This window comes from Calidris pugnax, unplaced genomic scaffold (assembly GCF_001431845.1).
Source record: "Calidris pugnax isolate Ruff unplaced genomic scaffold, ASM143184v1 scaffold180, whole genome shotgun sequence".
In the NCBI taxonomy this organism is placed as follows: domain Eukaryota; kingdom Metazoa; phylum Chordata; class Aves; order Charadriiformes; family Scolopacidae; genus Calidris; species Calidris pugnax.
In genome coordinates, this window is record NW_015090916.1 from 988,250 (window position 1) to 1,011,660 (window position 23,411).

The 23,411-nt window shown below is 54.2% G+C and overlaps 1 protein-coding gene and 1 long non-coding RNA gene across 10 annotated transcripts in view; one reads left to right on the forward strand and one right to left on the reverse strand.

Annotated features, from left to right (window-relative positions):
• Positions 1-23,411, reverse strand: part of SIK3 (SIK family kinase 3) — a 37,387-nt gene that overhangs the window by 10,990 nt on the left and 2,986 nt on the right. For 2 of the 9 annotated variants that reach the window (XM_014949564.1, XM_014949571.1), the window contains exons 2-14: positions 21,862-21,925; positions 16,793-16,954; positions 11,405-11,529; positions 10,799-10,922; positions 9,588-9,706; positions 9,109-9,219; positions 8,797-8,940; positions 8,206-8,283; positions 8,011-8,120; positions 7,118-7,271; positions 6,552-6,707; positions 5,931-6,001; positions 2,576-2,719 (exon numbers count right to left, since the gene is read on the reverse strand). In XM_014949564.1, coding sequence (XP_014805050.1) covers positions 2,576-2,719; positions 5,931-6,001; positions 6,552-6,707; positions 7,118-7,271; positions 8,011-8,120; positions 8,206-8,283; positions 8,797-8,940; positions 9,109-9,219; positions 9,588-9,706; positions 10,799-10,922; positions 11,405-11,529; positions 16,793-16,954; positions 21,862-21,925 — 1,562 coding nt within the window. Of the gene's footprint in view, positions 1-2,575; positions 2,720-5,930; positions 6,002-6,551; positions 6,708-7,117; positions 7,272-8,010; positions 8,121-8,205; positions 8,287-8,796; positions 8,941-9,108; positions 9,220-9,587; positions 9,707-10,798; positions 10,923-11,404; positions 11,530-16,792; positions 16,955-17,732; positions 19,307-21,861; positions 21,926-23,411 lie in introns of those variants that run through there. The other 7 variants (XM_014949563.1, XM_014949565.1, XM_014949568.1 and 4 more) reach the window with 4 other exon arrangements.
• LOC106892400 lies at positions 19,867-21,867 on the forward strand. Its single transcript, XR_001412857.1, has 2 exons — positions 19,867-21,225; positions 21,341-21,867. It is a non-coding gene; the product is annotated as an uncharacterized LOC106892400 (long non-coding RNA).

Consider the following 23,411-nt stretch of genomic DNA (forward strand, 5'->3'; position numbering starts at 1 on the left):
CTGCTAGAACGAAAATATCAAAGTCAAATGAGAGTTGCTCTAAGCAGACTATATCTTCCAGTTGAAAAACGAAGCCTTGCATGTTTCATGTTAATTTTGCCATGCAGACAGGTCTTAAGCAGAGTGATAAAAAAAAAAAAAAAAAAAAGAAAAAAAAAAAAGAAAAAAAAGAGGGGAAATCTAAGGCATTAACCAGGCTGTCACTTCACAGGCAGAGTCTCCCAGTTGCCTGGATGCTGGGCACTGGGCGATGGGAATGGCCCCATTTGAAAAGCAGCCACGGCCAGTATCGAGGCAACTGTGCCTGCGGTGCTGCCAGCGCTCTCCCTTCACAATGAGTCTCTTCTTCACCATCAGAGGGAGCCACGTTTTTTTTTTTTCAGGAGCTGTTTTCTGCCAGAGTTGGGGCTCCCTCCCCATTATCGAAGCCAAGCACCGAGCTCCTGCCCTGCCATGAGGTGTGACCCGTGATCGTGAGCCGAGGCAAGGCTCCGTACACACCTTGCTGCGCCCTACGGCCAGCAGAACCGGGGTCCCCTGCCTGCCCCAATGGTTTCTGTGCCATCTATAGATGCAATGCTTATAGAACAATAATTAATGGTACACACTCGTGGTCCTCACAGCACCTCTGACACCCCAGTGCTGCTGCCAGGCTCCTGAACCCCCCTGCTCGGGTGAGTTACAGCCCTGGCTACGGCTCTCTGCCTTTTTCCACGAAGCGAAACTGTTTCTCCTGGAGAGGCTCCCCCTTATCAGGAGGTGACGGCCCCTGGCCCGCGCCCAGCGCCCTGGGTTCAGCTCCTGTCACGTGCTCCGCCAGAGCAGGACGTGCTTCAGTTTCTATAGGTTACACAGGGCTTTCTGCCAAGGACAGAGCTGTGCCCCCGCGTTATCCTGACCCATCTGATCTCCTGGTTGCACTGATGGGAAGCAGAAGCCCCAGATAAAATTCTGCTGAGGTTCCCAAACCTACGTGGCCGGGGCAGAGCAACTGCACCGCCTTCTGCGACTGCTGTACTTCAGTTCTGCTTTCAGACACCGAGTTATCAGGACCAAAACCGGGTACCACATGAGAAGATGGCTTAAAATACATTAAGTGCTAAAATAAAATCCACCTGCCATCCTGTAACTGAGGGCTACTTAGGCGATGACAGGAGTGGTGATGGTTTCTGTGTCTTGGACACAACCCGGGGCGATCTGTGCAGCCACAGCCCCATGAAGCTCCTGCCATTTCCCAGGTAAAACGCGATGCTCACAGAGCGTTATGACACCGAGGGTGGAAGGAGCAGATGCCACCCTGGTCGTGATGCAACAAACCAGCCCCGGGACGCCGAAGCCAAGAGGCAGAGGTGACACCAGCACACTCACAGGGCGAGTGCGTTTTAACAGCCTCGTAAAAAATCGATTCCTGCAGAGCCTGAGTCAGCTGGCTTACCTCTCCAGCCCCAAGCAGCCCTTAAAGCAGGACCCAGCACACTCGGGTTGTTTTGCTGCACTCCTCTTCCTACCAAGCTTTCCTGTGACCCTGGAACCCTCTCCCCATCCCCCCGGCTCCTCCGCAAGGGGGTAACTTCAGGGTAGAGAGAGGGGCTTATCTGGCTTTTCCGGAGTTCCAGCGTGGCACTAGCACTGCCTGGGTCTGCTCAGAGTTCACCTGCCTCTGCTGATTACATCAGTGCTCAGCTCAGCAGGTCTCTGGCGACAATAAAAAGGGCTTTGTCGAGCTCACCAGCGGGAGCCCCGGCACCGGCCCAGCCGGGACCAAGAGGCACCAAATTCCCCAGTTCGCAGCTGGTTCACGCTCCCGGAGGGTCAGAGCACGGGCTTTAAGCTCCCTCTCTGGCCTTAACATCTCCAGATCTGCTGCTGGACGGAGGACTCTATGTCAAATTAACACCTCTCCCCATCAGGAGTGCCCCACCTGCCCATTTTGAGGGTGATTAGAGCGAATCCGCATCCGTTCCCTCCATCCAACACACTGTGATTTTCTTCCCGCCCCAATGTCCTTCCCCCCCAATGTCCTTCCCCCCACGTCGTTCCCATCAGGGGTTCAGATCAGAAATAAAATGACTCTTGAGGAGCTTTGCAAAGAGACTTTGCAGTCAAAACACACAACTCTGGTGCAGAACAGTGAGGTTTCTAAGCTCTGGTGTAGATGAGCTCTTGGTGCAGTCTTTTGCCCAATCCAAAAATGTCCTGTGGAAAATCTGCTCTCTACTGCTTGACACCTACCATTACAAGAGAAAAGCTCTCCTTTAAAGTGAGGATCTTATTCCCAACCCTTATGTGAAGCAGCCACTCTGGCAAATCCCCTCCAGCCACACAACCAGGGCCGGAGGGGAAGAGCCAGCCGACTCCTGCCCCTGCGTTGCCTGGATTTTAGGCACGGAGCCCGCGCCAGCGTGGAACTGGTGTCCCCAGCGTGGCCAGACCCTGCGGGTCTGCTCTTCGCACTCCTTCCTCCTCCTCCTCACCCCTCCCTGCCAAGCGGGATGTCCTCAGTGCTCCGTTCCAGACGACATCTCAGCAGGTTTCCTGGCGCAAAGCTGCCCGAACGGCCGGTGCCATTACTCACCGGTGCTGATCGGGGACCAGGTGTGGAGCCCAAGCCCGGGGTCGGAAGGACTGCTGTCCTAGCTGCCTCTGCAAGTCTGGAGGGATTTCAGCTGTAGGGTTGGTCATTGCCAGAGTGTGCCTTTTTGACCTATTTGCCAAGTATCTGCAACAAGCAGGAGCACATTTTATAAGAGACTGACGGGAGTACTCCAAAAACAGGGAGCGTTAGATAATCCGGAGCAAACGGGAAGGAAGGATGCTCGCTGCCGTGCTCAGAACCACGGGGAGAAGCACGCCCTGGGCACGCTGCCCCTGCCTGTCACATCGCTGGGTCCTCAGGGCTTCGGGGACAAGTGTGGTGTCACCTGCCTCTGTGCTACCACCAGCCTCAGAAGGCGAGAGCAGACCTTTGCTCTTCCCAGCAGGAAAGCCGGGTTTCATCTCAAGGGAAGGCTGGTATATCCCTTTGGGAATACCCGGGTGACTACCTGCCCTCAGCATGGATTCGCTCCACTCCAGCAGCTCTGCCTCCCTCTCCCAAGGCCCCATGGAGCCGAGAGAGGAGTCACGGATAATCCTGGCCAGAGGAAGGGCGAGGGCAGAGCTCGGCTGCGCCCTTGCAGAGTGGTCTTTGCACTTCAGACCTGCCCTGGGCCGCCCTGGCTCTAGCCCTGTGCGGTGGCAGGCGTCTCACAGCAGGGGAAGGGTGCCCGAGGGCCACCCCAGCAGAGCTCAGGGGTGGGTAGAGCCTCCAAGGAAGGGCACTGGGCTGAGCAAGGGCTGGTCCCAGCCCGACTGCGCCATCTAGTCCCTGCTGTGCCCTGGGGAGTTGGGAATCACCCGCAATGCACAGGGCAAAACCAGCAGGAAAAACCCAGTGGGTCCCTTCCCCCGGAGCCAGAGCCCCCAGCACCAAGCCTGGGCTTGTCTCTTACACTGGGGGAGCAGCTGAGAGCAAAGCACATTCTGTGCAGGGACTGAGACTGCAGCTCTTCTGCAAACCCTCTGAAGAGTGGGGGGGAGCACGTGGGGCAAAACTGGGAGCCTCTGCTTTGGCAGGGACGTGCCAAAGAGCCACCCAGAGCTGAACTGCTAGTCCCTGGCTGCAGGGATGCTCCGAGTGGCACCAGAGGGGCCAGGAGAGACAGCGAACGTGGCACCTACCCCGGCTGCCCTGGCTTGTGCCACAGGACCAGCACTTTCCCCTGCCCCCCAAGGCCGGGTGGGATCAACGCCCGCCCGTGAACCCAGCTCCCTCTGCTCTTGTGAAGCAGCAGCGAGGAGGCGGCGGTGGCAGCGGTGACAAAGCTCACTTGGCCGGTGACACCAGGGGTACTAACGGGGACTTCTCACCTCCGCTCTTTTTCCCCGCAGAGGAGAGCAGCAGGACAGACAGAGGTTGCCTCCTCCAGACCCAGCCTCCCTGTGCGCGCTACGGAAGCCACTTAAGCAGAAGAGAGCGAGTTAAGAGAAGGAAGAGCGCTCAGTGTTGTGGTAACTTGCCAAAGTCGGGGCCATTAGCTGTTTAAGAATCATTTGATGCAGACGGGGAAAGTTGCACAAAGAGCTTTACAGTTGTGGTTTGCTAAGATCATTTTATTTCAGACCTCCAGGGAACAATCCAATCATGAGCTGAAACAGCGTTTTGGGTGGAAGAAAGTCTCCCAAAGCTCAAAGGAGCTGGGGCTGTTCCCCGGAGCAGAGCAAAGACCAGGCTCCGTTTTCAAGGTCAGATTGAGAAGGGCAAAACCTGCTCCCCGGTGCCTGCTGACAGAGTGTTCGGAGCAGTGTTCTGAAAAGCTAAATATTTGCATCTGTACCTGATGTTAACGCTATTTACCCTTCTCCTCTGATGACTACTGACATGTTGCAACACGAGGGGGTGGAGAGCAAGTTAACACACAACCTGGACGGGGCTTTTTCTGGGCCATCTGCTGGAAGGAGGACATGTGGCAGGAAAGGACTAAGAGCAGCGCTGCCAAGAGCGGCGAGGCCACCTGTGGCTCCAAGACTTGCCTTTCGGTGGGATCTGAACCTTTCAGTGCCTTGACACCTACAAAATACTGCACAGGGCCGGGGCTGGGGGGGGATTCAAAATGTTTCCAGCTGAGCTAATGCTTTTAAAACTAAAAAGCTTTAGAATAGGAGAGGTGAAATCCTCCCGGGTAGGATGACCAAGGCAGCCCCTCACCAAGAATCAGCTGTATCTGACTCGCAGTCAGGATGCCTGGCTGCCACCCCGAGCATTGCCAGCGGGTGTGACGGGCCCCCAGTTACAACTGGGAGAACTGGAGCATAAGGCGACGCAGAGAACACGGGACGTGCTCTGTGTCATCTCCAAGGCAGGGCTGGAAGCGAGTCCTGTCAGGTGTAGAAGGAGGCCAGAAGAGCTGCTGAGCTCGGGGAGGCGATGAGCCTCAGCGCACACTCCGCACAGTCTGCCACTGCACACACCCACCGATCAAATCCCCCTCGGCCTGCAGCACTGCAAGGAGAAGGGCTGGCAGAGGCCCTAGAGCACAACCTCCACCCGCCCCGGTGTTCCTCTGCCTGCAACCAGCCCCCAGTTGGAGTCCTGAGGATACGCTACCTTCCTGGGGGTGGTGGCCTGCACAAACTGGGGGGGGATCCACAACACTTGTCCGGTTTGAGGTGAGCAGCAGCAGCGCTCCGTACCCGCAGCCACCACACGTAGCGCGCCGGCCGGTTAGCAGAGCAGAGACTACGCAAGAGCTACTGAGAGAGTGTTAGCGAGGACACGGTTAGTGTTTCCATGGGCTCAGAAAGTACAAGCGTATCCTACCCGCTCCCTAGGACGTGTTTGGAGCAGACAAAGAGAACACAAGTTCCCAGCCTGGTATCTAATCATCCTTTCCTCACTGGAGCAGACTGTTTTAAGGCCTATTGCTGCAATCAGAGGTACCCCTGCTTCCAGCGAGCTCACTTTGTTTAAGGCATCAGAGTTGGATGTTTGCTGCGCGTCTTGATACAAAAGCTGCACGGGCACCCAAGGCCAGAGGAGAGATCTCGTGCCTCCACGGCTCAGCAGGGAGGGCGAACGCCCCGGCGCCCACTCGGCAGGTTAGTGTGGATTACATGCTGGTGCACACCAAGCAGAGGAATTCAGCAGTTTCAGAGTTTCCGGAGAACCCACTGCTCAATTAACGAGCCGGTTCAGGGGAACCCAGCTTTGTAAGCACCTAGTAATTGCCTACAGTAATCAACACCCACGAGAACAAGAGAAATGTTGAGCCTCCGCTGCAATCAACACCGGTGCCTGCGATGAGGTTGCTGTGTGTGAGTTGAGCTGTGGAGCCCCACAGGGTGAGCCTCTCGGAGGCGGAAAGGGCAAACGTTAAGGGAGGGGGAGTTACCTCTGCACAGCTTCCTGATCCGGCTCCCCGTCGGAGCTCTCCTCGTCCACAGGGGTGACCGCTGGGACAGCCTGCCGAGAGAAGAGAAGCCATGGGTTCCTGTCCACAGGGGACACCTGCCCTTCCCAAACAAGCTCTCAGGAGGGGCTGTGTCAGCTCCTCTGCAGCACAGAGGACACTGGGCCGACAACCCCTTCCAGCATTCCTCCCCCAGTCCAAACTGCCTGTCCAAGGCTGCTGCTGCTGCTTGTGGTGCTGCCAGGACAACGCACCGGTGCGGATGCAGCGAGGAGGAAAGAACGTGCATTAACGCCCAAGATGGACATTTCAGTTTCCTCTGTTAGATCAGCACAGGAGAAGAACAGCAACCATTAAATACATTTGACAAACACTTTGCCACTTCCAGGGAGGAGGCATCTCAGCTGTAGCTACAGGAGAGCTCACAGCAGAGGGGATGGAGAGGGGGAAGCCCTGGAAGCGAGCGGGCACAGCCCCTGCCGTGCTTCCAGAGCGCTGCAGAGTGAGCTCTGCCTGCTCCAGCCCGGAGGCAGCCCCCTCTGCCTGCGGGAGGAGATATTTATAAGCACACCTCCCCTTCTCCTCTTGCCTTTTGCTACTTACTGGCGTCATAGTGACGAGCGGAGACGGCCCTCGAGGACGTTTGAGCAGCTGCTGCGCGTGGAGCTGGATGTTGGCTCCGCCATCCGACGCCCTGCGGCCCAGGGGGCCCATGCCGTTCAGCAGCTGCAGCGTGGGGGGCTGCAGCAGGGACTGCTCCTGGGGGCACAGAGTGTGGTTACCCACCCCCTCCTCTCCCAGAGCCTCCCACTACCCGAGCCCCCGGGTCCAGACCCACACACCGGAATGGGAGAAGACAAGCCTCGAAGGATGAAGGAATGTCACCGACATCCCCAAGCTCCCCAAACTCCCCGTTTCCCCGCACTCTGCTCTAACTGCCAGGAGGTGCAGTCCCATTTCTCCCCAGCCCATTCATCAATTTTACACTGCAGTGTTCTTTCCCCCTTCAGCTTTTTAAACAACCAACTAGAATCCCACCTAAAGAGACAGCAAGAGTCTTGGAGCTGATGGAGCCCAAGGAAGGGGGGAATGGAGCAAGTGTGAGCACAGACCCCCCCGGGTGGTGTCGGGGCAGGGAGGGCGCAGGGAGCACGCGCATCGCCCCGTACCTTGTACTCCAGCTGCCCCGTGGGCTGCAGGTTCTGCCGAGGCAGCACGTTGTGCATGAAGTTCACATTGGGGGTCACCTGCAGGAAGGGAGCCTGAGGGGTGACACGGGGGAAGCCAGGCAGCAGCTTCTGCAGGTCTTCCATGACTTCCGTCCTGTGCAACCAGTTATAGAGGGGGAATTAGCAACGGCACGAAGAGAATCACCCACAGGCCCAGGGCACCCAGCTTCCCCTCACAAAAATGCTTCTCAGTGCTCTGGAAGGTGGTCACTGAGAGCAACGAAGCTACTCTCTGGGTTTCGTTTGTCCCTTTGGCCCCTCCAAGCTGAGATTTGCCAGAACTAGCTCTTTACATTTATGACAGGAACTTCACCCAGGACATGACAGCAGCGCAGCTTTGGTGACAAACTGGCTCCCACCCCAGTGACCACCACAGTGGCTTACACACAGCTAATCCTGAAGAGGAGGAGGAGACCATCTCATCCTCATCCTCAGCTGAAATACTACCCAAACTGTGCAATGGACGTTTAAAAGAATGCTTTTTGCTCAAGAAACACCTTGAATTTCTTTCTCCACCTAGCAAAGTTTGCAGAAATAACTCCAAGCCCCTGAGGAGCAGGAGCAGAAAACCAGAGGTCTGACAGCAGCAAGGAGTGAAGCAGAGCCCTGGGACTGAGGGGCACGCCAGCCCAGAAACCAGAGACCATTGCCCATCCAAAAGGTCTCAACTCTCCTATCATGGAGCCCAGGAGTCCCCTTAAGGCATCAGCCTCTCATCTGCCAATGCAGCGCGTGAATAAATCTGGGACATCTCAGAAGGACCAAAGCCACGTGTCAGGAGTGAATCTTTTGGTTCCCTTAACCCTCCATCAGGGTGTTAGTCCTGCCCTTACCGTGGGTCGGCCACTCCGACTGTGTGCCTCCTCATGGAGAGGTAACGGACCAGAGCTTCGGGCGACGGCTCCTCCCCTTCGTCACTGTCCAAGTTCATGGTTCCGTCGGTCTGGGCAGGAGAGAAGATTGGAGCCGTTGAAATACAGCACGAGGGTCGAGCGGAGGGAAAGGAACTGGCAGGGGCTGCAGCTCACCTCCACAATCTGGTTCTCAGGGTTGATGAGCTGGACTTGTGGCACGTTGATGCTCATGGTGTTGCCCGTCTGTTCCGTCTGCTGAGCAGAGAGACCACAATCAGAAGGCAGGAAGCCAGCACCTCTAACAACCCCTGGGAGCAGGGAGGCTACCCTAGAGCCAGGGAAGAGCTGTTTACTCTTAATTCTCAAGGGGTCGCCTCGTTTCCCCTGCTCCCTCCTGCTCGGGCAGGGCCACCATCTCTTCTGCTTCCCTTAGGACCTGGCCTCTCCTAAAGCAAACACTCATTTCTTGGGCAGCCCCACAAGCTGAGGAAGCAGCACCGTGCAGCATCCCGCTCTGTAAACTCTGCCAGGAGCCCCTGCTCTGCCTTCTCCTCTGTCGTTAAGCCGACACAAGGCTTTGTCTGAAGGGGATCTGCTAAATCCACAGCCAGCGAACAGAGCGTCCCTGATCTCAGGATTACGGCACCCTAAATACACAGAGCTCTCAGGCCAGGAACGTTCTGACACTCCTGCCAGGACGAGGACACCCAGAAGGGGAAGGGACCAGCCTCCCGGGGCTGGAAGGACACCGCAGGCGAGATCTACCTGGATGTTGGCAGAGGTGGGGAAGGTCATGGTGCGTGGGATGCTGGGAGACGCCGCGATGCGCAGGTTCTTGTGCCTCTTGAGGCGGTCGCAGAGCAGGCTGTAGATTGCGCTGTAGTGATCGTAAGCGTCGGCTCTTAACGACTGCAAGAGGAAAAGGAAGAAGCGGTCAGTTCTTTCTGCAGCAGCCAACAAATCACACTCCATCCTGTGCTGTGGTTGCCCAGTTACCAGAGGTGACAAGCCACAAATGTGGCCGTTTCACCTCCCAGGGGAACAGGCAGGACACGAGCGTCCGCTGCGCTGCGGTACCTGGATGGTGCGCTCCTTGTCCAGCCCCATGTCGGCCATGGCCAGCAGCACGTCCTCGTTCAGCGGCTCCATCTGCCTCTCTGTCTTCAGGTGCTGGCACTCGGCGATGAGCTGCAGGAGCAGACAGAGCCCTCAGCGCCGCCGTCCCGCAGCCACGAGTCACGGCGCCACCGACAACCCGTGTGCCAGGCTCCGGCTGCCACCGGCTTTGACGGCTGATGGCACAGCCATTCCCAACCCAGCGCCTCGGGCTCCCAACACCAAGGGGAGAGACCCAAAAATACATGCAGACGAGGAAAGTGAGAGCAGGGGAGAGAGAAAGTGGACAGGCAGCACACCAGAGCTCAGAGAGGGAGTTCTCAGAAGGCTGAAGCCGACATCGCAGCCCGACGTGCCCGGAGCCCGTCCGCAGCCCGGCACACACCGAGCAGCCCTGGCACACGCCGAGCAGCCCCGACCCCTTCCCTTCGGCTCCTCACCCTGTCGAACTCGGCGTCAGCCTCCCCGAGCTTCATCCACTTGTGTTTGCAGATCTGCTCCATGGAGAGCCTCTTGCTGGGGTCCAGGACCAGCATGTGCCGGATGAGATGTTCACATTCTGCCGGGGAAGAGAGGGGCTGAGGAACCCCCGGGGGGGGACACACGGCGTCTGCAGGAGCCGCCTCGCGCTCCACAGACAAAAAGCAGCTTTTTCTTTCAAAGCAATGCGGTTCTCAGGTCATACATAGGAAAAAGAGTGCTGCTCCTCCTGCACATCCCACCCTGCTGGTGCCCACTGTGTGCCCCTGGGCTGCAGACACTGGATGTGCCCAGCTGGGAAGGGGGGAAGCCACCTGGGCCACCAGCCCCCGTGCTGTCTGCCAGAGCCCCCAGGTGGCACGCTGTCACTCTGTCCCTCCCCACCTCGGGCAGGACTGGCTTTGGGGAGGTGGAAGGGCAAAGTACCCTCTGAGCACTCCCCCCCAGCACCAGCTCCCTGGGGATGAGTTCTCCATGGTGTCCCATGTGTGCTGCCATGGTGGGGGGCAGCAGAGGCTCCCCCCATCTGGGGTGGCATCTGAGCTGTGTTAGAAACACCCCGGGTTTTAGCAAGTGTTTTCTGTACGAAGAGAAGCTCTTCCCGTGGCAGGAGGTGAGCAAACTCCACACAGCCCAGGCAAAATTATTCCTTAATCCGCCAGCAGGCAACCGAGAAGCTACAGGTGACTCGTTCTTAAGTGAAGCTGCTTTTATCCGAGAATTAATCGCGCTTTTCAGAAACAAGATTTATTACTCAAGCAGTCAGAAGCGTTTTTGCAGAAACAGGTCACAGACATTCATCTCCAGTGGGGCTATTGCTGGAAATCCGTGTGCCATAATGCTGGAAAAAGCTTCTTGTCTAAAACAGGTCCAGTGAAAGCCTCCGGATTCCTAAAGCGCTCTTCCAATTTTAGCTTTCACAGTTCCCCAAATTTAGGAAGAGTATATATCTTTGCTGACATTTTGCTATAGTTTGCATGGTTAGATACGTGAAAGCCGAGATTCTAAATAAGGGCCTTTCGGTTTCTAAATTCTAGAGTCAGAACTCACTTGAGCTGAGGTTACAAACCACCCTGCACAAAGCTCCCCGGCACAGAAACCCACTCGGATACTAAAATTTAAGTGCTACAAAGAACCCGTGAGCGGAGGAGGCGGCGCGCGCCCTCCTTACCTGTGGACATGAAGAAGGGGATGCGGAACTTGCCGCTGAGCACCCGGGCGCGCAGGTTCTGCAGCGTGCTCCCGTCGAAGGGCAGGGCGCCGCACACCAGCACGTACAGCACCACGCCGAGACTCTGCGGACACAGCGCCGGTCAAACAGAATAAAATCAGAATAAAGAGGAAAAAGGAAGTGGCAGAGCTGGGACCCTTGGGAGGAGCCAAGGCAGGACAGCGGGTGGCCCAGCTGGCACCGTGGGGCAGAGCACAATAAGGGGAACGTCCCCGGGTCCCTGCAAACCCTCCTGGAGCAAAACTTGAAGTTTCCTCCTCTTTCAGCTCTGCCCGATCGAGCCTGACGGCAGCACGTGCTCTGCCACGCAACAGCAAGGAAGCTAACTGCATTTTTGGGAGTTTCTGGGCAACTCATATTTCTGACAGCGTGCCTCCCAGGAAAGAAAACACGGGACTTAGGAGCCAGAATTAAATTTAACAAGCTTTTCTTCGAAAAGCATGTTTTACCACATCAGGGTTTTCTCCAAGACACATACTAAGTATTTAGGAAGCAACAGAGCAAAAAATGAGATCAAGGTAAAAGAGAAAGGTGTTCGTGGCATACCCAGATGTCAACCTTTGGCCCATCGTACTCCTTTCCCTCAAAGAGCTCGGGAGCGGCGTAGGGAGGGCTCCCGCACCAGGTTTTCAGCAGCTGACCAGGCGTGAAGATGTTGCTGAAGCCAAAATCTGAAAGAACAAAGAGAAGCCATCAGAGGAACACGATCCACTTCACCTGGCCCAAACAAACGGCATTTAAGTCGTTTGCTGAACGCCAAGATCTTTCCAAGAGTTTCCTCTTGGCTCTTCAGCAACGTCATTTCCACGTGGGAGTCAATCCCCCAGGATCAGATCAAGGAGGGTTGCTGCGAGACGGGTGGATGGTTTGGAAAGAGGCTTCCACTTCATATTCCAGAAACCCCAGGCAAATCTTTTGTGCTCATTTCCAACCTTCAGGCTTCCCCGATGCCAAGTGTCACAACTCCGTTAAGACCAGGGCAGCAGGAAGGACAGAAGGCAGGACAGGGACAAAGAATGGGAAATGCTGATTTTCCAGAAAGCACTACAGAAGTTGGAAGCTTTGGTTACGGTGGGCAGCTCTACAAACCCAGCCAAATCATTCACCACCAGCAACTAACGAATTCTCCAAGAGAAATTCAAAGGAAGGTCTTGACCTTATGGGCAGTCGAGCGCCAGCTTACGTGGGCACAAATGGGATTCTCTGCTAATTAACCTGCCCCCCTGCCTGGCACACACCTGGGGCTTGTACCGGAAAGAGAGGAAAAAAAATGGAAGTCTGGGTTCACGAGAAGCAAGCTTTTTCTTAAAAAAAAGAAGGAATCCACATTAATCACTTGTTCTTTTTTGCCTCAACTGAAGAAAACCAATATACAGTAAGAGGGGGTCCTGCGAAGGGGGTGCCCTCGGAGTGGCTCTGTGCCACAAAGGGTGTCTGCGAGCCCCCGTGCCCGTGTTGCTGCCAGGAGGGTGGCAGCAGGAGGGGGAGTGACACTAATGCGCTCGGACGGGACCCAGGGCAGCGAGGACATCGGCGGTGACATTTGGAGCTCCTCTCGCCAGAGAAACACTGGGAGAAACACGCAGGGCCAGAAACACTCCGTCTGCAAACTCTGATTCAACCAAAACCACAGCGTGGGGGAAGCAGACACTTCAGCTGCAGAAAGGAAAAATCTCTCCTAAAGAGCTTAAGATTAATTTGGACTCCATCCCTGGTCAGAAGTGGAGTGTATCCGGGATAAGGCATGGCTGAGTGCTGCCCTGTCAGCGACACGACAGCCCAGTGCCATGCAAGAATCCCACTGGAAATGCAGGTTTTAATACTCATATACAAATGGCAAAGAATATTTGAGATCCAAAAGCACAAAAGTTTTTCCATTTCTTGAAATAGATGTCATTTGTCTTGAAAATTCATTTTTGTTTCTATCTGCTTATTTTTCCTTACAGTCAGGCTTTAAAAGACAAGGACACTGGCACACGTTCATGCCAAGGAAAGGTTTGTTTTCCTAAATCGTATAAAACTGCAGGTTTGCCCTAACACATTCGGTGTCACCCCGGTGAAAGGACAATGATTGCTGTCTTTTAGACAAAAGCCCCTTTGGAAGTGCCCAGACCGAGCCACCAGCACGGCCAGTGATGGCCAACACCCCCAGCCAACACACTAACTGGTCGCCATCACGTCCTTCCTTCCAGGATTCTCCACGACCTGCTTCCAGGTGACTCCTCTCCTCCTTCCCACAGCTGCTGGGGGCTCAGCTCCAGGGGGGAGCAGCCAAATTTCCTTCTCCCCAGCCCTCCTCATGGGCAAACGCCCAACGCAGAGACGGTTCCTGCTGGTGAGGAACACCCAGCGTGGCCTGGTCCTGCAGGAACACCTGAGTGCAGGCCACGCTGCTCAGACCCTACCTCCAGACCCAGCCCAGAGATGGAAGTGTTCTTCAAAAGCACCTGAACAAGGCAGCAAGATGCCCTTTGGGTTTTTCCAGCTGGAAATGAAGTCATCTGAACTTCCAAAACAGAGGAGCAGCCAGCCCTTGGAGGGCTATTCCAGGGCAATCGGACTCAGCTGCACAACTGTCTTTTCCACCTGGCAAACCTTTGGGCTGTTCTGTCCCACCTTCAGAGCGCGCTGGGTAACAAGTGTCTGAGTTACGGCCACCAGAGCAGCCCTAAAGGCATTTCCATCTCCTAAACCAGAGCATTTGTACTCACATTTGGGTGTAAACTCCTTTTGATTGTGTAAGAACACACTGGAATTTTGATATTTCACATATTTTGAGGAAATTACTCTGGTTTAGTCACTTGTTGTGTCCCGCTGTGTGCTGAGGTGGGCCGTGCAGCATTTTGGGATCCACCTCATGTTTTGGAAGCGGTGAATATTGCCCCCTGCAGCCCGGCCCAGAGGATGGAGGTGTTCCCTGTGAGGGGGACTGGCCACTAACCGGCCACGCGGCCGAGCCCTGCTGGAGGGCAGCCTGGCAAGCGGGCGGCAGCGGGGGCCAAGCCCTGCCGTGCCAGCTGGCGGCCACCACGGCCACCCGACGGCCACCACGGCCACCCGACGGCCACCTGCCTCCCACAACCTTCTCCGCTTCCTCCCACCTGCCGGAGATTGGGTGGCTGTGAAACCCTACCCCTCTCTCACAGGGGCTGGAATTAGCCCAGCTCTTTGGGAGTGGAAGGAGGTGGGCACAGAGAGCAGCTCCCCGAGAGCTGGGCTGCCAGGGCAGAGACACTGCGAGCGTGTTGGAGTTCAACAGCAGCTCCTGTGGTCACCCCACAGCTGGAGACCCTCTCCCTGGGGAGAGCTGCTGCCCTGGCCAGCAATTTCCAGGCTCCAGGTGAGACACTGCTTGGCTCCGTCTCGTCCAACACGCTGTTCACAGGCTGGAAGCAGCTTCCAGAACCCACCTGTGCCCCAAGAGCCGAGGACAAGGCTGGTGACAAGAGCAGGCATTTGAAAAACCCCCCAAAAAAGTTAAGGGAGAGGACTGGAAAATGCCAAAGCAACAAAACAAAAATCGAAAAACAAACAAAACAAACTAGTGACTTAAATAAACTTCCTTAAAAACTACGACAAGTCACCCCAGCCCAAGGACAGACCTCTAAATCCCAATCCCCAGGGAGCAAGTGGGTCTCGTGCCACAACCAGATGCGGAGGGAAAAGGGCATTTTGAAAGGGCAAGGTAAGAGTCACGATGATGTGACAGAGGGAAATACCTCCAAGAAGCATCTCTGTCCTACAAAAGAGGGCCCAGTCCCCCACGGTTCCCCAGAGCAGAGCTTGAGGGAGCTGCTGCAGTACCTGCACTCGGGACTTACACCCTCAGAAGAGGGAGCAGGCTCCTGCAGAGGAACACAAAGCAGTGCAAGGCTGGGATTCCTCCCCAAAACCCCATGCGGGGTGTTCAGCAATAATCCCAGCTCCTGGCTGAACTCTCTGCCCGGGAGCACGGTGCCAGCAGCTACTGACTCAGGGCACGCTGGAGAAAAAGCATCCATGGGTGGAAGCTCCACAGCCATTCCATGGGTTATTGAAGAGATCTGAGTTAGCCCCCAGCCCGGGTTCAGCAGGGAAGGCTTCACTTCTCTTTTTGCTCTTGAAACAATGGAAGAGCTGGTGTCCAGCTGTAACCGATGAGTTATAGGGACAAAACACTTGGAAAATCCTATAGCATAAATCAGCTTTTCCAGGCTACTCTGCAAATCGCTACCACGTCGTCCTGCCAAGCAAAACACCGCTACCACCAGGGAGGGAACTGTCTCCTAGAGTCCATTCTGGGAGCAGAGATCTGGAAGGAAAAGAGTTTCCAACTCCCTTAGGTTAAAAAAAAAAAAGTTTCCACAATTTGCAGACATGCAGAGAGCTTGTCAGCACCCTCAGGTGGACATTTCTGCTGGAAATCCAGCCCTATTCCAGTTTCTACCCGAGTAAGTTTTGAAGTTTGGTGGCTTTGGGTTTTTTTCTTTCTTTCTTTTCATTTGCTGGGCACCCTCCCCCCCCGCACAGGGATCGGATTTTACCCCGTGAACACAAGATGGCCTCAAATCACTAGTGCATCTGCTTGTATAAAGCTGACACCAGAAAGTGCTGCTCGTGGCGACCTCCTGAGCAGCATTTCTTGTGTCCGCCCCGTCACTTGCCACCAGCTCCTTCCACTGGCCCACGCGGGGGTTACCCACGGGCTGGGGCAAAACCCAGCCTTTTCCCCCACCTTGGCAGAGTTTCTCTTGTGCCTGCATATAGCACAGTGCTGGGAAGTGTGGGCTACCCTGCCTTTCGGGTGGCCACCAAACACCCTAGGTTCTCTTAGCACATGGGAACACCCCCAAAAACCCAAACCTCATCAGCCTCCTACTCACCTGCTGCTCCCCCAACAGGTTACTGTCCCTGCCCCAAAGGGCAGCAAGAAATGCTTTATGCTATTAACTGTCCAGAGGAAGTTTCATAGAAATTCTTCACTCCTTTCCATTCCCTCCCCACCCCCTCCTCACGAGTGAGGATGTGAGAAACCTAAGAAATTACTCATCTTTTTTACTGCAAATCAAGTGATAAACTCTAACTTAACACCGACGGACGGGACAGAAGAGAACAGTAACATGAATGACAAACAAGACTGTTTTCTCCCTCCAAGATGCTATCAGGCCAGAAGAGCATCCACAACTAATAGTATTAAAATTGCTCCCTGACTGAGAAGTTTTGTAGCCCTAAGCACTTTTTCTCATTTAATAACAAGTTCTAAATCCTTGTCAAAGCTGACAGGCTCTCCAAGGAAGCCTATTAAGAGAGGGGGCAACAAAGCGCTTTCCAAAACTGCTCTGCATTAGGCTCTGGAGAATTAAATGGTAAGTGTGAGCTCTTCCAGTGGGAAAGCACACGAAGGGCCATGACCAGGGTGATATTAAATCCTCTTGTTTCAATCGGTTGCTCCATAATCCCAGAGAGCTAAATCCAGGCGGGCGCAGGCAGCGCGTCACCGGGCTCAGCCCCCGGCTCACACGTGGGGCTGGGGCTTCCCTCGTGCTGCTCTGCCAAGCTCTCTTCCAGCCCCACTTTTCCCTTCTTCCTCTCTCCCCCAGTCTGACCTGCTGCACAGAAGTGCTAAACAGGACTTAAAACAAGGTCTTTTTTAAATATTAGTCTCCCTCATTACCCGGTGTATTGGAACTCTGCGGTATCTACAGCTCCGTATCTGCCTAGGAAGCCAAACCCCGGGTTTTTTATTTCTTATTTTGCACTACTCAAAGGGATATATAAATCTCCTGGCTAGAACCTGGCAGCCCAGGCTCCGGGCAGCAGGCCACGCAGAAATCCAAAGCTTCCTTTAGCTGCACTGCGTTTCCTTCTCCCTGAATACCTGGAAGCAGCCAATGCCTACATTTATTAACTCCTGAAAGCAGCTGCCTTCCTCCCACGCTGCTCGTCCCGGCTCACCTGCTATTTTGATGTTCAGGTTCGCATCCAGAAGCAGGTTTTCTGCCTTCAGATCTCTGTGGACGATGTTACGACAGTGACAGAAGTTGACAGCAGCCACGATCTGCTTGAACTTCCTCCGGGCCTCCTTCTCGGCCATGCGGCCGTGGGCCACCAGGTGATCTGTGAGGAACAAAGCGAAGAACAAGGTGTTATTCCCACTTTGTGAACCCCAGAGAGGGGTTTTGCGAGAAGAGATGGGGAACGACGTGGGCACCAGCATGTTCTCCAGGTTCCAGGAGCAGACAGGGGCACCACTGAAGCCACGTGGGATGGGGCTGGGGCACGGCGCTGCCACCCCAGCCCTCACCCGGGCTCCCTCCAAGGGAAAGACTTTAAAATGACAAACTTTCCTCTATTTAGAGGAGAGCTGACGGGTTCACAGCCACGTGCCCTCCCTGACGTGGCTCGATAAGGGTCGGAACAGCCGTTTGCAAGATTATGGAGTTGAGGACAGAGCTACAAAAATACAGGAGGAAGATGAGAAGCCTCCTGGAGAGCCCCCAGTGACCACCCAGGGGACCAGGAGGGCTCCCCAGTTTCCCCAGCTCATGGGAAGAGTTTTGGAGAGGTTTGCCCAAGCCCTCTCCCCTCCAGCGTGGGCCACAGAGTGGGCCAGCAGAGGCACCAGCCACCAAACCCCAGGAGCTCCTTATCTCCTTGCCCATTTCAAGGAGCTGCTGCTTCTCAGCTGGGCCATCGGCGTGGCCTCAGAGGACTTCTGGCCAAACCCAGGCTGAAGTGGTTCATTTCACTCCAGAACCTCCCTTAAGCCGGAGAGCTCGATAGATCTGTTCTTGAAAATCATAAAAATAAATCACTTCTGAAGGTTTCTCATCAGGTGGTTGTATTTTTTCCCAGTCACCCATTAATTAAAATACCTGCGACATAATTGACTCACAGTAAATACTAATTACCAAGCTCCATCAAAGCAGTTCTGCTGCCTTCCGACTGCGCAGCAGCCTCCTCCTCTGCCTTTGACACTCCTGTTGTGCAACACAGCCAGGTTGTTTTGCAAGGAACCTGTCAATTACGTTTTATTCATCCCACAAACTCATTCCAGGAGCCAACGTGACCCAGGGCTGGGGAAGGAAATCCAGCTCTGATCCCCATACGCCCCTCGATCCACTTGCTGGGAAAAGCAAGATTTACTGTCTCAAACAGTCCCATCGGATTTCATTAAGTCATTTGCAAATAAATTTATTACCCTAAAGAGTCAGGAGAGGGACAGGGAGAGTTAAGCAATGGCCTGCTCTGAATTATCACAGTGATGTGGCTCCGCTCCTGAACCACTCGAGGTCTTTTTGTCCGCTCAAATCTGGGAGCAGCAAGTTCTCCTAAAACAAAGTGCAAGGCTCCAATCTCCCAACATTTTGGGAAATATTTTAAGAGGTTCTCCCGCAGGGAAGAAATCAAACCCGGCTGCTGCAGCAGAGTCTTTCTACAAGGTGTATTTTTGCTACATGTTTTATGTATCTAAGTATCTTTTTGCCCAAAGCAGTTCGCCTGTCCCCGAGCTGGGACAGGGACACAGGCCGTTTGGTCCCGCACACCTCACACCAAAACCTCTGCTGCCCCTTTCATTAGTGGCTCCCGTGTGGGCTGCAAATACATCTTTTTAGGTTAGGCGTGAAATTTCCCTTTTTCAGGCCGAAATGCCAGCGGAGGCGGGTCCCCGAGCCCCGCACGTAGGCGCCGCCGCGCTCGGCCACCGCTGCAGGAGCTCCAGAGGAAGGAGGGAACAATGAGGCCACAGAATACTTCACATACCACCCAGGGCAACTGGGAGCCAAAATTAACCATTGCAGGCTTCGTCTGCGTGAACCTCTCACGCGGCGGAGGTTACAGAGATGACCCCAACGTTCAGCCGGGAGCCAGCCCACTCATCCCCAGTGCTCCCAGTCCAGAAGAAGAGCAGAAGACTGGCCGCTGGGTCGCACAGACGTCGGCGCGCTCTTGGGGAGCTGAAGAGGCCAACGGCGCTGCTCCTTTGAGTCTTTGCCAGAGAGGAAGGAACACACAATTTCATCTCACAGCCCTTAAAAACATCACTCGCTGTTCTCTGCACTTGCACAAAGCACCTGATGCTGCTTCTCCGCATTAAAAAAGAAACCAGTAAAGTCCTGTTTGAAGAAACAGCATCTTCTGGTGAAGATCCAGCACCGATACACAAGTTTCCACCTTTCGGCTCTGGCCAGACTCCTCCTACTTTTAAGTTGCTCTGTCTGGAAAGCAAACCCTGCTCAAGCTTCACACCTCCTCCGTGGGGGCGGATGAAGTCACATTTCCAGCGCGTTTGGTGCCCTCGTGATGTCCAAAGCAGCCTGACCTTCTAGAGCCCAGTGCCCCGACGAGGTGTCTGTCCCAGCTGATGCTCAGGAGAAGCCGGCAGGAGACAGGGCAGAGACCAGACGTGCCAACCACGACAACCAGGCAATAATTTGGTCAAGTTTTCTGAGAATGTTTGTTCCTCAACCGAGTCCCCGTGTTCTTGTCAGTGAGAAGGGCAGATTATTTACAGTATTCACCGTAAACAGCTGAAATCAAACCAGACTGTTAGACTACGTTCTGTCTGACCTCAAGGGAAGGACAGTGGAGGGACCTGGAACAAAGAGCACCCTATGTTTAAACGCAGACATTCATTTGTTCAGAATGTCCAACCACACGCACACCATGCTCAGGGACAAAAATAACAATTTACATTTTGCTGCTTGAGCCCAGGGCGAAAGGCGGTCTCCCCGCGATCCCCGCTGCGCAAACAAAGGCTGTGACCAAAACACTTCCAGTAAGGGGGGAACGGGACACGCTTACGGCACAGCGCGGCCACCGAAGGGGCCACCAGCCTTTGCTGGAAATGAGATAACCAGGTTTAAAGCCCTCCCAGGTGCTCCCCCAGGAGAGTCTGCAGGGCTGAGACCAACAGGGGACAGGACCGACGAGCGCCCGACGCTGACTGGCTGAAACTGTGGCTGTTTAGAGAAACTTCCACTCTTTCAGCCAAAAATTCCACCCTCTACCCTAATTTCTACCCTATGGAATATTTACAGCCGTACAGTTTGGCTTAAGCCTTTGAAAGACTCTTTAAAGCATCGAGGGACAGAACTGAGATTTGCTCCTGACAAAACCTTGCAGTTCCCAGAGGCGTTATGCTGTCACTCCCATTTTCCAAGGGAAGAGCCCATCGTGGATCTTCTCTCCGCGGTGGGAGGACGTGAGATTCCTCAGAGTGGGAGATGTGGGGCTGGCAGGGAAACCTGCCCCAATCGAGCTGCTGCTTCCTCCCCGTTAATTGCTTCCGCTCTCAGAACAAAGTCGTTATGGCTCCTCAGGAAACCCGCATTACAAAAAGCTGAGATTTTAGTTTCCCCCTCTCTGCTCCGATGGCCAGAGCATCCAGAGCTTTGTGCAGCCCCTGAAAATGCTCAGCTTCCCAGCTTCAGCCTGGAGAAACGTCAGGGCTACGCCAGCCCTGGCTGGTCCCAGCAATCCACGGGGATAAAACACCGGGCAGCCTAATGGAAATTAGCCATGCTAATGAGCTGCGTTTACTACAGCACGGACTAAAGCAGAAAGCAATTAGATTTTCACTTCGACTCGTGCAGAAGGCTATTTTTGTAACCAAGAGAATTCAGTCCAAGTTTGTCTATGAGCTTGCACGTAGTTCTGGATTTAAAAAAAGATGAGCCCGTCTCTGCCAAATTCCACAGAAGAGGGAGAAGAAGTAAGAAGCGATTTATCCTTTTTTGCGGTGATCCACACGCAAGTGGACTCTGAGGCACATCCAAGGGATGCTGCTGCAGGTACAGCTCCCTGCACGAGGCACTTCACAGGCCTTCAGAGCTGCTGAGCAGCCAGCACCACGACTCCTGTTTGAGGAAGCAATGGGAAGACTGGGCTGGAGGAACTCGGGCTTTCCCTGGGTGATCCACACATTCCAAAAACCAGCTCCCTCCTGCTTCTTACCTCCTCAGAGGCAAAGGACATGGACAATGTCCTTTGGCACGATGACCATCCACAAAGGTACTGAGGAACTGACAGCAGATTATAGTTACTGAAAACCAGCATTATTCTGCTCAACTCATCTTATTTTCCTTAATTTGGGGCTTCTCTTGCTTCACTAAGAGTGTCTCAACTCAGCCTCTCTGCCAGCAAAGCCAGAGGCTCTGACACCCAAAGCAAATCTTCTGCAATGAGTTCAGGGGACAGAAAGGAGCGTGTTCCCACGTAGGTGACAGGCTGTATGTCCCTGACCTCACAAGGACACCTCCTGGAAGCAGATTTAAGCCCGCTCACTTCAAGCACGAAGGATTTTCCCCCTTCTCCGAGGCTCGTGGTGGTCGAGCTGGTGAAGACCAACCTTGTAAACTCCTGACTCTGTCACGAAACTCCAGCCTGTAAGTGACTTTCTATTTCTACATGCTTTTGTGTTGGTCATGGCAATAAAACAAATTAATAAATGAGCCAACAGTTGGTGCAATTGTGCTGCAGATCCTTTTTTTTCCTCTAAAGAATAGCTCCCGTGGTCAGAAAGCGCAGCCAAAGCGCTGCTGGCAGACAGCGGAGTCTAACGGGGATGTAACTAATGCCCCCTGAGATAACATCAGACATCACAAAGATAAGAAAATACATGGGTTTGAGAACAAAATAACAAGAGAACCGCAGGACTGCCTGTTCCTTTGAAAGCTGCTACCAAACACCAGCATTTCCACTACGGGCAGCAAGTTTCCTAGAACTTCCTGGGAAGCAAAGTATCCGGCAACGCTTTAAAATCCACCCGGGTGACTATTTCCAACATCTCTGATCCCAAAGGCAGCGCAGAAGAGGAGCAGCACCACCTGTCAGCGAAACCCAAAGAAGAAAGAGGTTACGGGAGCTATTTTTCCATCAAGTTGCTACCATTTATTTCTTTATGGAAAGTTCTTTGGCTGAAGGGCGTCTCTGCGCTGAAACGAGAGTCTGGCAGCTATTTTCAGTTTACTGGAGTTGACCGAGTGCATTATCTGATTAAAGGAGGCAATAAAGGTACTTACCAAATATTTCCCCTCCGCTGGCGTACTCCGTCACCAGATAAATCATCCTCTCTGTCTCCATAACCTGGACACAAGGACAGAGAAGTGACAGGTAAGGAGACTGCCCTGGGCAAGAAGAAACGCAACTGAAACAATGTTAGTTTTTTCCTAAGACGTCTATAATTGCTATCATCAAATCAAAAAATGTTACTCTCCCCAGCTTTCTGGAGCTCTGCAAAGGAGCGGACAGGAGCTGGGGACAGCAAGAACCAAAGAGCAAGTGTTAGATGTTAAACCTGTAACTAAACACTCCACCTGCACCCTCCTCCTCTTCTGCTTCCCCTCCTTCAGCATTTTCTCCCGGGTTTTGCCTGGCTCCAGCCCCTGGGCCACTTCCCAGGGCTGTTCCAACCCGTTTCACAGGAACCGGCCCCTGGCAGGCACTAAAATAACCCCCACAATTTTACCCAAAAGGGGAATATTTGCCTCATTGATAAGTGACTTTCAAATGAGTCGAGACCTCCTAGAAATAGACCAGAGCTCCGGGGGTGCTTTAGGGAGCCCACTCATTTCAGGCAGGTAAAGACCCATTTGTAGCAGTTTTTAACACACGTTTTTAGGAGATTATCAGGATTGTGGGGCCTGAGAGGCCGCAGCCAGTGATTGCTTGGGTGGGATTTCTTCAAAGGGCCAGCACCACGCAGACAAGTGATGCCACCCTGGGCATAGCAGCACAGCCACCGCACACCCTGAGCTAAACCCAGCCTCCAAAGTCCCCTCCAAAGTCCAGATGGAGACCAGTCACAAGTGGTGTCCCTCAAGGGTCCGTGCTGGGGCCAATACTGTTTAACATTTTCATCAATGATATAGACAGGGGGATTAAAGGCACCATCAGCAAGTTTGTGGACGACACCAAGCTGTGTGGTGTTGTCGATACATCAGAAGGATGGGATGTCATCCAAAAGGACCTGGACAGGCTGGAGAGGTGGGCCCAGGTGAACCTCATGAGGCTCAACAAGAGCAAATGCAAGGTTCTGCACCTGGGCCGGAACAATCCTCACCATCAGTACAGACTGGGGGGTGAGGTACTAGAAAGCAGCCCTGAGGAAAGGGACTTGGGGGTGCGGGTGGATGAGAAGCTGGACATGAGCAGGCAGTGGGCAGTTGTAGCCCAGAAGGCCAATCACATCCTGGGCTGCATCAAAAGCTGCGTTGCCAGCAGGTCCAGAGAGGGGATTCTGCCACTTTGCTCTGGTGAGACCTCACCTGGAGTCTTGTGTGCAGGTCTGGAGCCCTCAATATAAGAAGGACATGGACCTGATGGAGAGGGTCCAGAGGAGGGCCACAAGGATGATCAGGGGGATGGAGCACCTCTGCTACAAGGACAGGCTGAGGGAGCTGGGGTTGTTCAGCCTGGAGAAGAGGAGGCTCCGGGGAGACCTAATAGCAGCCTTCCAGTACCTGAAGGGGGCCTACAGGAAGGCTGGGGAGAGCCTGTTTAGAAAGGCCTGAAGTGACAGGACGAGGGGCAATGGCTTCAAGCTGGAGGGGAACAGATTTAGACTGGAGAT